Raw genomic sequence first — 13,317 nt, forward strand, 5'->3', positions numbered from 1 at the left:
GTTTATGCTTTCATTTTATGCATACTTTGGTATTCAAATGTCACAGAGGTAAAATGATAGATACCCTTTATTTAGAAGGTCACATCCTAAATATGGGGTGAAATAACTGATTTCTTAAAAAATTTCTGATTTTTTGTGCCCTGGCAGGAAAGTGGAACCCATTCCATCTTTGTGTTGGGACTTCCATGATGCTGAATCAAGCCTGTGTTTATAAGACCTCAAGAGTGAGAAAAACATACAGGCCTTATGGTAAAGGGACACGCTTTCAGATGTGCTTGAGCTTTCACTGATTTCAGCTCATGTTTCAGCCACAAAACCAGTTTTTCAGAGTTACGTGTCACCTACAGATCAAAGAACAAATTCTCTGTAATGCATGGGGGGTAATTATCTGGTTTGGTGTTGATTTTGACACCATTTTACTTTGTTTAGGTCTTCAAGATTTCGGGATTTACACTGCTCTAGGTGTCAGTGAGCGCTGTGTTGTTTGGGAGTGTTTGAATAGGTTGTCACTGGTCTATATGCTTGGGAAATAACTCTCCAGTTTCCTTAATGAACTTGAATATTCACTTTCATTTGTAATTAGGCATAGAAAGCTTTCTTCAGGAAAACAAAGCTATAACTTTCCTAGGAACAGTGTGCTTGCCTGCTTGGTTCCTGCAGTGGGAATGATGCTAGAAAGCAGGCAAAGAGCCTAGTTTGGGGATCAGGGATCAGGGGAGAAGAGATAAAGCAAACCCATAGCAAGGAACTTGGAAATATTTTAGATGTATGACCATCTGTAGAGCAGACTGAAAGAGAGCAAGTAGGCATTAAGAGAATGAGGACAAATGATATTTTCCCCCTGACCATGTAATACATGTGCCACACAACAGTCAGAAGTCAACAGCTGAAAAAATTCATAGGAGTCCTGCTAGTTGAAGAGGGCTGATGAAGTGTAAAAGCACTATTTTTGAACTGCCTCCATTAGTACAGGCAGTGCTGTTCAGCAACACATCAGTAATCCCATGCATTTCCTTGGTAATCCAAGTAAAACTCTCACCAGCTGTAGAATATTGCTATTCAGATCTTAAAAGTAAGCTGCGAAGTCATATTTGGCATAGGACAGAGCTAGGGCAGGGAACACAGTCCCTAGAGATTGGCCACTCTACTAAATTTAGGGACATTTATTTTGTCAGGATATATAGCAATTTTAGAAAACAAATACTGAAGTAGTCTTATTACAAGCATTCAGCCCCCATGAAAACTATTTTTACAGCTACCTTTGGTTGAAATAGTCCTGATTTTACCATCACCTAAAAATACATGTGTTTCAGCATGTTTGTATCATTCAGATTTCAAATTCCAAGTCACAAAGGACCATAGGGACCATAATGGCATCGTTACTAGAGAACAGTGACTGCTTGTTCCATGCATGCGCATAGTTTGATCGCATGAGCCTTGTTCTGGTACACATACTCTTAGCTCCTCCAATTAATGTAAATGTGGAACCTTTTCCAAGCAGCCACTGATTTTTCATAAGCCTGTAAGGAGGTCAGTGTCTCAGGCCTCAACCACTGTCAGATTTGGCCAAAATTGCCCAGTGAGTGCAACAGCTGTTGGAGGAAACTAGCTGAGGCACTCTGGGAAGTCATTGCTCTGCACAGTAGTAGTTTCCCTAGAGACTACTATTGGTAATACCTGTTGTAATCTTCCTGTTAATATGCTATAAGAACGTGTTGTGCTTTTTTTTCCCCCTAATATTTTAATTTTATGTAAAAATATTCAGTGACATGCTAATTTCTTTGTAAAAGCCTTGCATAATCACGTTCAGTACTTTTTGTAGTAGGACAGAGATTCTGCTTTGCAGACAAGATTTGAAAGCAGTGTCCCGGGTGGCTGCTAAAAGAAACACACACAAAATCTGTGCCCTGTGCCAGATTGCTGCACCACCCGACCCTGATACCAACAAATATGTTTCCTAGAGAAAAAACCATTTCACGTTCTTACTGCATCTTTGGCTGTCTCCAAGCAGTTGCACAGCCAGTCAATTTGTACCATTTGCTGAAATGCTCACCTACAGATTATACAAAATTTCTGAAATATTGTCAAAGCTTTTAATGTAACAAAAGGTGCCTCAACTTTCTCTACAAATACATTTTTTTTCTTTGTATGATGGAAACAGAAATGCACTATGGGCTGAATCCAATATTTTGACAGAACTGTCATCCAAACACTCATCACTCTGACACTTTCCTCACTTTTTTTCACACTGAATAGAGTTAGTCTGAGGCATACTTGTAATGCGAATAATTGCAGTGTGGGAGACTCTCAGGTTCAAAGCCAATCTTGTTACCTTGCTGTGTGAGTGCTAGTTGTTAAAAGTTGCTGTGGTTTCCTATTGTGTGCAAGAATACTAATTACTTTAGCAACACGTATGCATTCGTTTTCTCTGTGTTTTAGAAGGAGATTATCGTGACTGGAAATGTAAAAGTATAATCATCCTAGGTAAATTGGACGGCACTTAAGCAATCAAATGTTAATGCAGTTTTGTAAAAGTAGTTTTAGGGAAATATTTCAAGCTTTATTCGCTCAGTTAGCATTCTCAAGAGCCAAAGTACAGTATTTTTTTCCTGCACAATTGACTCTTAAATATTGCATCAAGACAACAAAACAGGTTTCACTAGTTCTATAATACTGCTTAAGATTGCTTCGAAAGCAGCAGATTTGCTATCAGCCACCCAAATCATCCATTCATTGACCAATTAAAAAAAAAGTCTGGAAGGATCTTAATTCCATTAGACTACAACTGTCTATATTTTTAAGGTAAATTCATTCTAAGCATTTCATTTATTTTTTTTCTCATATAACTTCTAATCTATTCCAATGAATTTTTTCTTCTAATGTAAGTGGGAATGAAAATGTAGAATTTTCTGTTTGTTTCTATTTTTTCCTCCTGAATTTGAATAACTTGTTCAAATGAACAATATTGCACAGTCTGTTGTGCCTTGCTTTGCCTTATCTGCCACAAACAAGTATTATCTGTCTGGACAAGTAATACTAAGTTTGTCTGAGAGGTCTGATTGCTCCCTTAGTCTTCCACCATAACCTCAGAACAGAATCACAAAAGAGATTCAACAGTTATAAACTCTAGTATGCAAATTGCTGATTTTTGTATTCCACAGTTGTTGAAACTGATGGGAGACAACAAAAAACAATCTTCCCAGAAGTGTTTGATGCCCATGCCTGTGTTCAATAGATGTTTGACAGTGCCCTCATGTATGTGCTTTAACTTTTATTAAAGCATGTCAGTGCCCTGAAGTTGCCAAGTAGTCAGGTCAAATGATCTTTGTTGGTCTCTTCCAAATTCTAATCTACTCCGGTCTAGTCTAGTTCTAGTCTCAGATGGAATGGATAATCGAATGCAGAGCTGTTCATCAATTACTAAGTCAGGGACTTGCAGTGGTGGCAGCTCACTCACAGTCTTGTAGGATGAACTGCCTCTCAGTGAAGCACTTTATGAACACAAGATGGAGGCAGAACAGGAGTGAATACTAGGTGTTTTCCTAAAATTGCATCAGTGACAGGTGCCAAAGAAATGATGCAAAACCTTGGGGCCTTCTTTCCTGTAGAACTGCTTGTATACACATGCATCTGAGCACTGCACGCTGGCTTGTTTCAAAATAAGCCACCTTCACCACACAGTCATGAAGTAAGTGGAATGGCACTTCACCTTCAGAAGTTTACATTATTTGGTGAGTTTTGCTTCTACTGTTGCTTTTTGCTACAGAAACAGAGTACAGGAGTTGAGAAAAGTGATGTCAGCCAAGTACTGGTGGATGTTGTATACCAATGCTACCAAAAATAGCCTTTGCTTCGTCTTGCGAAGAGCCAAGAGGAGAGACTGTGTGTCCCTGTTTCATGTTTCCTGTACGAATTAAATCTTCAGTGTACAGTTTCACTACCTTAAAAGAAGCACAAAGCCTTCAGGAAAAAGCTATTCTTAGTAAATTGCACTGTTCCAGTACCAAATGCAAGTAAAGGCATCTCTACTTTTCAGACACTCATAGGGCTTGCTCCTTGCTTTTTTAGTGTCTCTGCAATCATATCTGCTTTAGAGTTGTTTTTCTCCTTAGAATTCCTATTTCAACCTGTGCAGCAGAAACATGCTTCCTCTTGAATGTTGCTGCGATGTTTTGAAAGGCACATAGAAAGTGCAGTGGATGAGCTGTAAAAACAAGCTAATGGGTGGAATTGGTGTAGGAGGTGTAGTTTTGTAGAATCAAAGAACCATGAAAGTTGGAAAGGACCTCTAAGATCACCTTAAGTCCAACCACCAGTCCATCCCCACCGTGCTGACCACATCCCTCAGTGCCACATCCACAGGGTTCTTCAACATCTCCAAGGATGGTGATCCTACCACCTCCCTTAGCAGCCTGTGCCATTGCCTCACTGCCCTTTATGAGAAGACTTTTTTCCTAATACCCAACCTGAATCTTTTACGGCACAACTTAAGGCCATTACCTCTCATTCCAAAGCAGGAACCAGCAAGGAGCTGAAGAGCAACAATGAGATAAATAGAAACAAGTTACATCATACATGTCTGTAACTTGCATTTGTTGGTAAAATGGGGAATAACATAATGCTACCTGCATGGGACTGGTGGGATCTGCGGGAGAGCAGTGCTGTTTTGTTCTGAGCTGGTAGCTGTAGGCAAGCAAAGATATCTGAAGGGCATCCAAAAAACTGGGGGAATGTTTTTTTGCAGTAATTTTATTTGTGTGATGTCTCTCAAAGTCTCCTTTGTGATTTAAGTGGACAAGCTGTGCACAACAACATCTGAGGTATAAGCTTGACTCTTGAGTGTCAACTTTCGTGTGGGATAAAGGATGTGACTGGCAGGTGAAGCTTTGTTTGAGAGTTAGATTTAAAACCCAGGTTGTTACTGTACTTGTCACACGAACAGCTCACCTTCATAATCCCTAAGGGGAAAGTGTCCTTTTTTGTTTCTTTGCTGTTTTTTCCCCCCATTACACTCTAATCACTCCTAAGTAGTTTGCCAAAATCACCACCCAGAGAAGCCATTCCAGAGTCATAAGGCTGGCCAAGGAGGTAGTAGAACTGTAGATTTTTACTTTCTTCTGTGATGCTGAAACTACTATTTCCAGTATACTTTGTGGACTTTAGTGTGCCCTCACATAACATGATTCCTCCTTTGGCCACTCTTTTCCAGGTAAATGTTGACATGCCCCAGCTGTTCTTAAAACTTCATTTGTTTAATCAATGGTGTAACAAGAGCTTTTTCCTGCCTCAGATGAAGTACTCAAAAGGCTAAAGCTGGAAGCACTGCCTGTACCCCCCACCTACACTCACTTCCAAGTGAGAAAGGTGTTCTCTGTTTCCCTGTATCCGTTCACCATCACCATGTGCAGCTGCCAACCCCAGGAGAACCATTTGAAAAAACAAATTGCTTATGAAGTTACTGGATTTGCCCATCCTAGATTTTATTTTATTTTCTGGGCATCCAGATGGAAGAAACACATGTGGTGTACTTAAACTACAAATTGGATTTCATCTTCAGGTTCAGAATTTTGACACATGTAATTTAGCTTGGTGCTAGAGGTTTGTGCCTCAGAGCAGTGCACTTTGAGGTCACAGAAAAAAAGCCATTCTCCAACTACTTGTATTGAGCTGTATTCTGAATTCTCTGAAAGGAGACAAAATGGAAAAGGCTTTACTTATTTTTACTGATATGTTACATTGTCACAAAGTAAATTTCTCTCAAAAGAGGAGGAAAAAAAACAACCAAACAAAAAAACCATCAAAAAGATCTGGATGTGGCGCAGCCAGATGCCTGCAGCCTGCTCTGCGCAGGTCCCTTCTCACCTCACCTGGAAGTGTACTGGTTGAACAGATACCAGCAACTCACTTGTAATACCTCATTTCAGGTCTGTGGAGATTAATTTTATCATAAATTTGGAAGCTTGATTTAATTGCGCTAATTTTCTCCTGGGAGCTGATAGATTTCTACTTACAATATTTCCCCTGTATGTAATGAATCACAGTGAGGCTTCCTTTTATTTATACCTGCTAAAAGTCTAGGAAATGAGTTGCAATAGGCATTAAGGAAACATGTCAGAAATTATCTTAGACCATTTGCTGCGTGATCTTCATCCATTTCCAGGTCTATTCTCACATATGAAGATAATCATTCCATTCTTCTGGAAATAATCGCAGAAACTCCATTTTAATTCTTTCTCCATGGGGAGTCCATTCAAGAGAGAGCTTATTTCAGACATGCGAGACATCCACTGCTCCTCTTCACATCTCTCTCTTAACATCCATTCTCATTTATTCACTTTTGAGCAAAACGCTGTAGATGTGGAAGTCATTATGGCTACCACACTTCTCAGTGCTTGTGATTTTGTCAAGTATAATCATACACATGTCAGAGCTCTGATTTTACTGCCGCTTGAATTTGCTGCTGAATGGAAGCAGGGATTAGATGCCATTCTATGAGAATAAAGTTCATCTGTCACATTCAAGAGCCAGTCACCAGGGTATCTTGTCTTTTATACAGTTTTGGAAAATCACTTTGCCTCCAAGTCTCTGAGTGACTTTTCCTGCTAGGGCTTTATTGCTTATGCAAAAAGCTTGTAATCAGTATTTATGATTTATATAGAAAGAAAGGCAGTCCACTCAGAAAATTAAGTGACAGAGTTATAACTGTTTTGTTTCTGTCATCTTAATTCCTCCTCCTGAGTACTTTTTAAAAAATGAAGTCTGTTTCTTGGGGAGGAGGGGAGCTTACAAGGAATCATTCTCCACCACCATCTTTCTATCTTCTGGTTTTATCCTGAATTCATTGCATGTTCAGCCTTGAGCAGCCATCTCATCCATGTCCATGAATACCTGAAGGGAAGGTGCAGAGAGCCAGGCTTTTTTCAGCAGTGCCCAATGCCGGAGGTAATGGGCATGAACTGGAATATAGGAGGTTTTGTCTAAACACCTGGAGTACTTTTGTGCTTTGTGGGTGCTGGAGTGCTGGCCCAGGATGCCCAGAGGCTGTGGGCTTTCCTCCTTGGACTCTCCACCTGGCCATGGGCCTGGGAACCCTGCTCTGGTTGGCCCCGCTGGAGATGGGCTGGGACCTGCCTGCCTCAGCCATGCTGTGGTTTGTAACTTATGGTGGGAGAATACAGAGAGTGGGGAAAGTCTTCAGTAAGGTCAAGGGCACTTGGTCAGTGTGTAGACCTCAGGATTTCAAGCACAGTTTGCAGCTGCCGAGTGGCTGCTTCCACTGATATGGAATGTTGGAGAGTGCGTAGCACCAGAGTACTGTGAGCTCAATTAAAGAGGGGTGGAGTTAAGAGTGGGGAGCCCCCATCTGTTCAGGGCTCTGAGCTCCTGAGAAGAGGATTTTAAAAGCTGTTAGCACTGTAATTTGTCAGCCTGGTTACTCCCTTTTATAAAGTACATTCTTTGAAAGGTATCTCGGTATCGCCAAAAAGTGGATTCTTCTTTCAGATATGACAATCATTTCCTCTTAATTAATCTTGATAGTTTGTTCATCTTCACAGAGCAGATCTTCACAGGGAGAAAGAAATGCACGTTTCCTTCAGGAGCAAATTATGAACACACTAAATTGAAAAGCTGCAATGTTCTGTCACATTAACTCGGGTCCTACAACATAGCAATCACACTTGATAAATGGTGACATTAAAGAGAACACGTGCACGGGGTTGTGATGGCAACCACGATATCTGGCTACTCAGTGTTACGTGCCTTGCCCTCTTCGTTTATGTCTTTGGGAGTGATGGACGTATATGAAAAAAAAAAAAAATCAATGGTTTTTCAATCTTTTGTTGCAGTTAAAAAAACATAGGGATTGCAACTGGGACGTGTGTTGGGCTATAATACCCCTGCAGCTTTAGATCTGTGGAAAAATATGCCGTTGCACTGTGTTAAATATGGAGGTACATTATACGTTGTATCATTTGAGATACATTTTTATGCAATAGATATTTATTAATATGAATTACTTGGGGTATGTATAATGCTATATATTCCCTCAGGAGCAGTTTTGGATGGTATCTGCTATTGCTAAACCAAAGTGTTTGTCAGCACTGTGAGCAGGAGGGTGACTTCCTATTTCAGACTGCAAGTGGCAGAGAAAATTACTCTCTTCTGGTTTTGACCTACATCTCACCAGTTCTGAATGGCTGGTATTAGTGTTTTGTTTAAGCCAACTCTCTATGGAGAACAATTATTACAATTATTACAAGTTACAGGCATAGTTTTAAAAACTACTGCTGTCATTGAATCTCTTAGAGGGCTGTGTTGCTGTAGAGTGTTCAGGTTTCTGACTCAAGCCCAAGCACAGAACATCCTTTTAAGGACTGTCATTCAGTGTACTCTTAAACATTTGCAGTGGGTTTTCTCAGTGCATGTGGTACTGTTTTCCCCTTTTCATTGCCATCAATAGCAATAGCAGCACCACTGCACTGAGGCCACGAGGTCACGTTTGGGCTAACACTGACTCCTTCCATTATCCCTCCCTTGCCTTCTACTTTTCTTTCTCCTATATATGGTTCAAATTAAATATATATTTCAAAAGAATGTACACTTTAAAAATGTGACACTGTATAAGCAACTGTTGTGTTAGGAAATATAACTTACACAGCTGATGTGTCAACTTCTTGGTCCCCTGTGCAGCACAAGCCAGTTTGCTGGTTGTACCACTGTTACAAGCTTACTGGGGCAGGAGTTGTATTTTGTTCCATAGCTTTGTGCAGCAACTAAGACAGAAGGGCTCTTGTTCATTACTCTGCCTCCTATAGTGCAAGCAAATTAGAATAGTTTAAACACACCGTGTTTTGTTTTCAGGCATCCCTGGCAGAGAGGGTGTGCGGTGTGATTTTGGCACTGCTCCTCGTGTGGTGAAGCGGAGCTGAGCTGTGGCTGTTGACTGATATGATGAAGCTGCCACTGAGGAGGAGGCTACAGTCCTCCTTCAATTAAAGTCCTCCTGTTTCAATTTCTGTTTCTGTTTTTTTTTCACAGAGTTAGATGTAAAAGAATCTGATGTAAGAGTGTGTGATGAATCGTCGTGTAAATACGGGGGAGTGTGTAAGGAAGAGGGCGATGGCCTGAAATGTGCCTGTCAGTTCCAGGTAAGGAGCGCTCACTTTTCCATTTGCCTTTTGTGTCAGACTCTGGAAAATCCAGAGACAACTTGATTATTTTTCTTCCCATACTTCTTGCCTGGGGAGATGGTGAGCTTGGCACCACAACTGTAGCTCAGTCTGCTAATCAACTGAAAGCTGGATTATAGGTAGGGGATGCCTCCAGTCACGGTCCCCAAATTTCATTTACTTCTTTTGGTAGTCACAGGCCTTTAATACTCGCAGGCTGAAAATAATAACAGCAACAGCAATAATAAGAATTAAATTAAATTATGTCCAAACAGGAAAAACGACAAAAGTATGTAAATGTACTCTGACACTGAGTGGGCAGTGGAAATGAGATAGTAACAGGATCACCAGCAGTGGTTATAAAGTTTATTGAATGAAAATGAGCTTATTGAGTGAATTATTCCCACTCAGGAAAACAAAAAGGTGGTGAGAATTTATTTAAAAAAAAAAACATATGAACTTTAAAAACCATGAATAAGAAGCTCAATTTGCTCCACTGACTTTTGTGCCTGTTGTGCACTTTTTGTGACTATCATGGCAATCCTACCCCGAACATTTTAGAGAAAAGAGAATAATCATAGAATGAATCATAGAATAACAGAATGGTTTGGGTTGGAAGGGACCCCAGAGCCCACCCATCCCCACCCCGTGCTGTGGGTAGGGCTGCTCCCCACCAGCTCAGCTGCCAAGGGCCCCATCCAACCTGGCCTTGAGCCCCTCCAGTATGGAGCACCACAGCTTCTCTGGGCAGCTGTGCCAGGGCCTCACAACCTTTTGAGTGAAAAATTTCCCCCTGACATCTAATCTAGATTGTCTCTAATTTGTTTAAAACCATTCTCACTTGTCCTGTCGCTATCAGACCATGTAAAGAGTTGAATCTCACTCCTGTTCATATGCTTCTTTTAAGTACTGGAAGGCCACAGTGAGGTCTGTCTGGAATCTTCTCCAGGCTGAACAAGCCCAGCTCTTCCTAGGAGAAGTGCTCTAGCCCTCTGATCATGTTCATGAGATACTTTAAATTCATGATTTATATCCAGGACAAAAGTATCAAATATTGAGACTCCTGGTAAAACTACAAGAGTTAGCAGTGTTACCAACCAGCTCTAGAGTGGGCTATCATTCAGTGCTTTGAAAATAATTTTGTGTTCTGTTTCCAATAAATAATAAATCAAGGGGAACCAGAATAGCAACAGTGCGTGTGTGATCTTACACTGGTTTTGGATCCTGGTCTTTCAGAGCTAGCTTTTGATGTAATGTCATTCAGTTGGGTACCTACACTGAGGGCATCCTGCAGCATACATCCCCTAGAAAAAAAAATGAGATCTGATTGCCTTTTAAAGTGAGAAAAAAATCTTAGGAGAAGAATTTTATTCATCAGCCTTCATTCTTGCCGTAACTGTTATTTATGAAAAACAATAAAATCAAAACCCAATAATGGTTTTAAAAATGGAAAGAAATTCAACCCTAGGCGCTAAGCAAAGGTTTCATTTATTTTCTGTAGGTGGTAAATTTTATAACCTCCCAATATCCAGGTCAGGAGGGCTAAAATAAGTAGCTGTCTCATGTGATAAGCTGATAGTTTTTCTTAGGAGCTCATTTTTAAAGCCAATGCTATTTTGAAGCTAATTATAAGTTTACTTGTACTTTTTGAAAAATTTATCCTATATTTAAGGAAAGAAGTCTAATCATGAGGAGAAGGAGTCATATTTTTCGGGCATAACAGGTTTAATTCTGTGTGTAAATTTCAACCTTGGTTATTCAGCAGAAGCTAGGTCCACCAAAATACCCCAGGCAATGAATACTCAGCCCAAACTGTTGGATTCTCTGTGTTCAAATCTGTATGAGGACCAGCTAATTTTATTGCTGATAGCACAAGACTGTGCAAAGGAATTGAAGAAATTTGTGTACAATGCTTCAACTAAACCAACACTGGAAGGAAGTAGCAAGGATCTAATACTGCTTTCAGAATCACAGAATCACCAAGGTTGGAGAAGTCCTCCAAGATTATCCAGTCCAACCATCCACCTACCACCAGTATTTCCCTGCTAAACCTTGTCCCTCATTGCCACATCTAAATGTTTCCTGAACATCTCGAGGGACGATGACTCCTCCACCTCTCTGGGCAGCCCATTCCAGAGCTTGATCACTCTTTTGGAGAAGAAATCTTTCCTAATATCCAATCTCCAGTGGTGCAACTTGGGGCCATTCCCTCTAGTCCTATGGCTAGTTACACTTGAGAAGAGGCTGACCCCAAAATCCTATGGAGATCAGCAGGACCTTGGCAGCTGTGTACTTCTGAAGACTTCAGACTATACTTTCAGAGTAATTTGGTGATTGCTGTAGAACGTGTTTTTTTTTCCCCTTTGCCACATGATGAAATCAGGTCTGCCAGCTGTAAGGTGCCTACAGGGCATAAATGTAGAGGCAACCCTGAACCGAATTTCCTGTTCCCCACAACTGAAGAGAGAGCATTTGGATAAATTGGCCACTGGTCTGATTCAGTAAGACATTTCTTTCCTTCCTCAAACTGCAGTTTTCAGGAAAACTGACTTTAGCAAGAGAGATGCCTAATTAAAAGTCTCATGTCCATTGCTAGTCAGGTGAGGCTTCTCCTGTTGGAGGGCAGGACTGTCACTGGCTGCGGGCTGCAGGCCTTGGTACCCCTGGCTGCCTGAGTGCAGGCAGTTTTGGAGAAGAAAGAGGCATTGCTATTACACTTAGACTATTTTTAAGGCAAAGGCTGGTAAAGGCTGTCCCTTGTATTCAGTAAAATGCATAGAGACTTCAGTTCCTTTTCCCTTTTCCTTACTCTTTCTTCTTCCTCATGTATGGCCATTCCTGGCCTGGCAGCATTTATTAACTATTTGGTCTTCCAAAACTGTAAATATTAATGAGTCATAGCTTTTCCTTCTAGGATCCCCTTCGGAAACAACTTGCTGCCAAATTTCAGTGTTGTCATTGCAATATCATGGCATGGCAGCATGAGCACTGCAGGCTGTAACCTCTCTGAACACCTTGTGGGCTTTCTCTATCTCACCAAGTCACCTAATGTAAAGTGAGATACTGGAGCTTGACTCTCCAGCAACAAATGTACAGATTAGATTGCAGGAGAGGTGCTGGAGGATGCCGTTGTGCTCTGTTTGCACTGACCTTAGTTATATCCTGACTTTCAGCAGGCCTAGTCATAAAAAAGGTTAACTCTTTTTTTACTATAACTGAGGTGGGAGAGAACACATCTACCAAACTTCTGAAAAGGTCTCTGGCTGCAGTTTGGATGACATTTTGCAAAGCCTGGATCAAAAAATCATCAACACATGACAGTTGTGTTCTGCATCAGAGATGGTGCAGGGTTCTTTTTGGATCTCAATAAGAATGGTTCAACCACAAATGACTTAATAGGGTAACTGCTTTAGTAAGACAGAATAAGGAATATTGATAGCAAGTAAATCTTGCACCTTAGCATCTTAGAATTCACTAAAGAATTACCAACCTATTAAAAAAGATATCACTTTATCTCTAATTTTCTGTCCTCAGGATAGAAACCTGAATGCTTAAAATATGACACAGTAACTTTACAATTAATAGTATCTCTAAGCTGCTGTCTTTTTGGAGCAGTTTAGCTTAACTAACATTGTTATTTCTGTGTGTACTCTCTGTCACTGGCTGAACTTTCTCAGTTTGATAATACACTTCATGTTTAAGAAATTTGGCAGCTAGTCTCTTTCTTTGTTCATTGTTTCTCGGTGTTTTTGTTTGGTTGGGTTTTTTACCTGGAAGTTCTAAAGATGCAGAAGATGTCTAGAACTGTAGTTACCACTGAAGCCCCAACAGGGCAATGTGTTTTCTTCCAAACAGCGAGGTGGGGTTTGGATACTCAGTTCAGCAGGTAGTATGTAGCACTCATAGGCACTGGCAGACTAGCTGTTTTAGTCTGTTTCACTGCATTTCTGTACATGTTATACATACAAGAGATATATAATCCATTTTTCTTAGAATGTAAGAAAATAGCAAAAAACAGGCTGCTCCTGCCAAAGCCTTTCCAAATGATCAATTTTCCTTTCTTCTTTTCTTCTTATAAATTGTACCGATGCTTTAGACTTTGCACTCAAAATTTGGCAGTACAGCTATACAAAAGCATTATTATAGT

The 13,317-nt window shown here is 40.5% G+C and overlaps 1 protein-coding gene across 1 annotated transcript in view; it reads left to right on the top strand.

The window, feature by feature from the left end:
• Positions 1-13,317, top strand: part of TMEFF1 (transmembrane protein with EGF like and two follistatin like domains 1) — a 116,550-nt gene that overhangs the window by 58,486 nt on the left and 44,747 nt on the right. Inside the window, exon 2 of the mRNA XM_042868904.1 lies at positions 9,040-9,149. Within this exon, the coding sequence (XP_042724838.1) occupies positions 9,040-9,149 (110 nt within the window). The remainder of the gene's footprint in view (positions 1-9,039; positions 9,150-13,317) is intronic.

The sequence above is a fragment of the Lagopus leucura genome, unplaced genomic scaffold (genome assembly GCF_019238085.1).
Source record: "Lagopus leucura isolate 7727_CA_CO unplaced genomic scaffold, USGS_WTPT01 Super-Scaffold_100002, whole genome shotgun sequence".
NCBI lineage: Eukaryota > Metazoa > Chordata > Aves > Galliformes > Phasianidae > Lagopus > Lagopus leucura.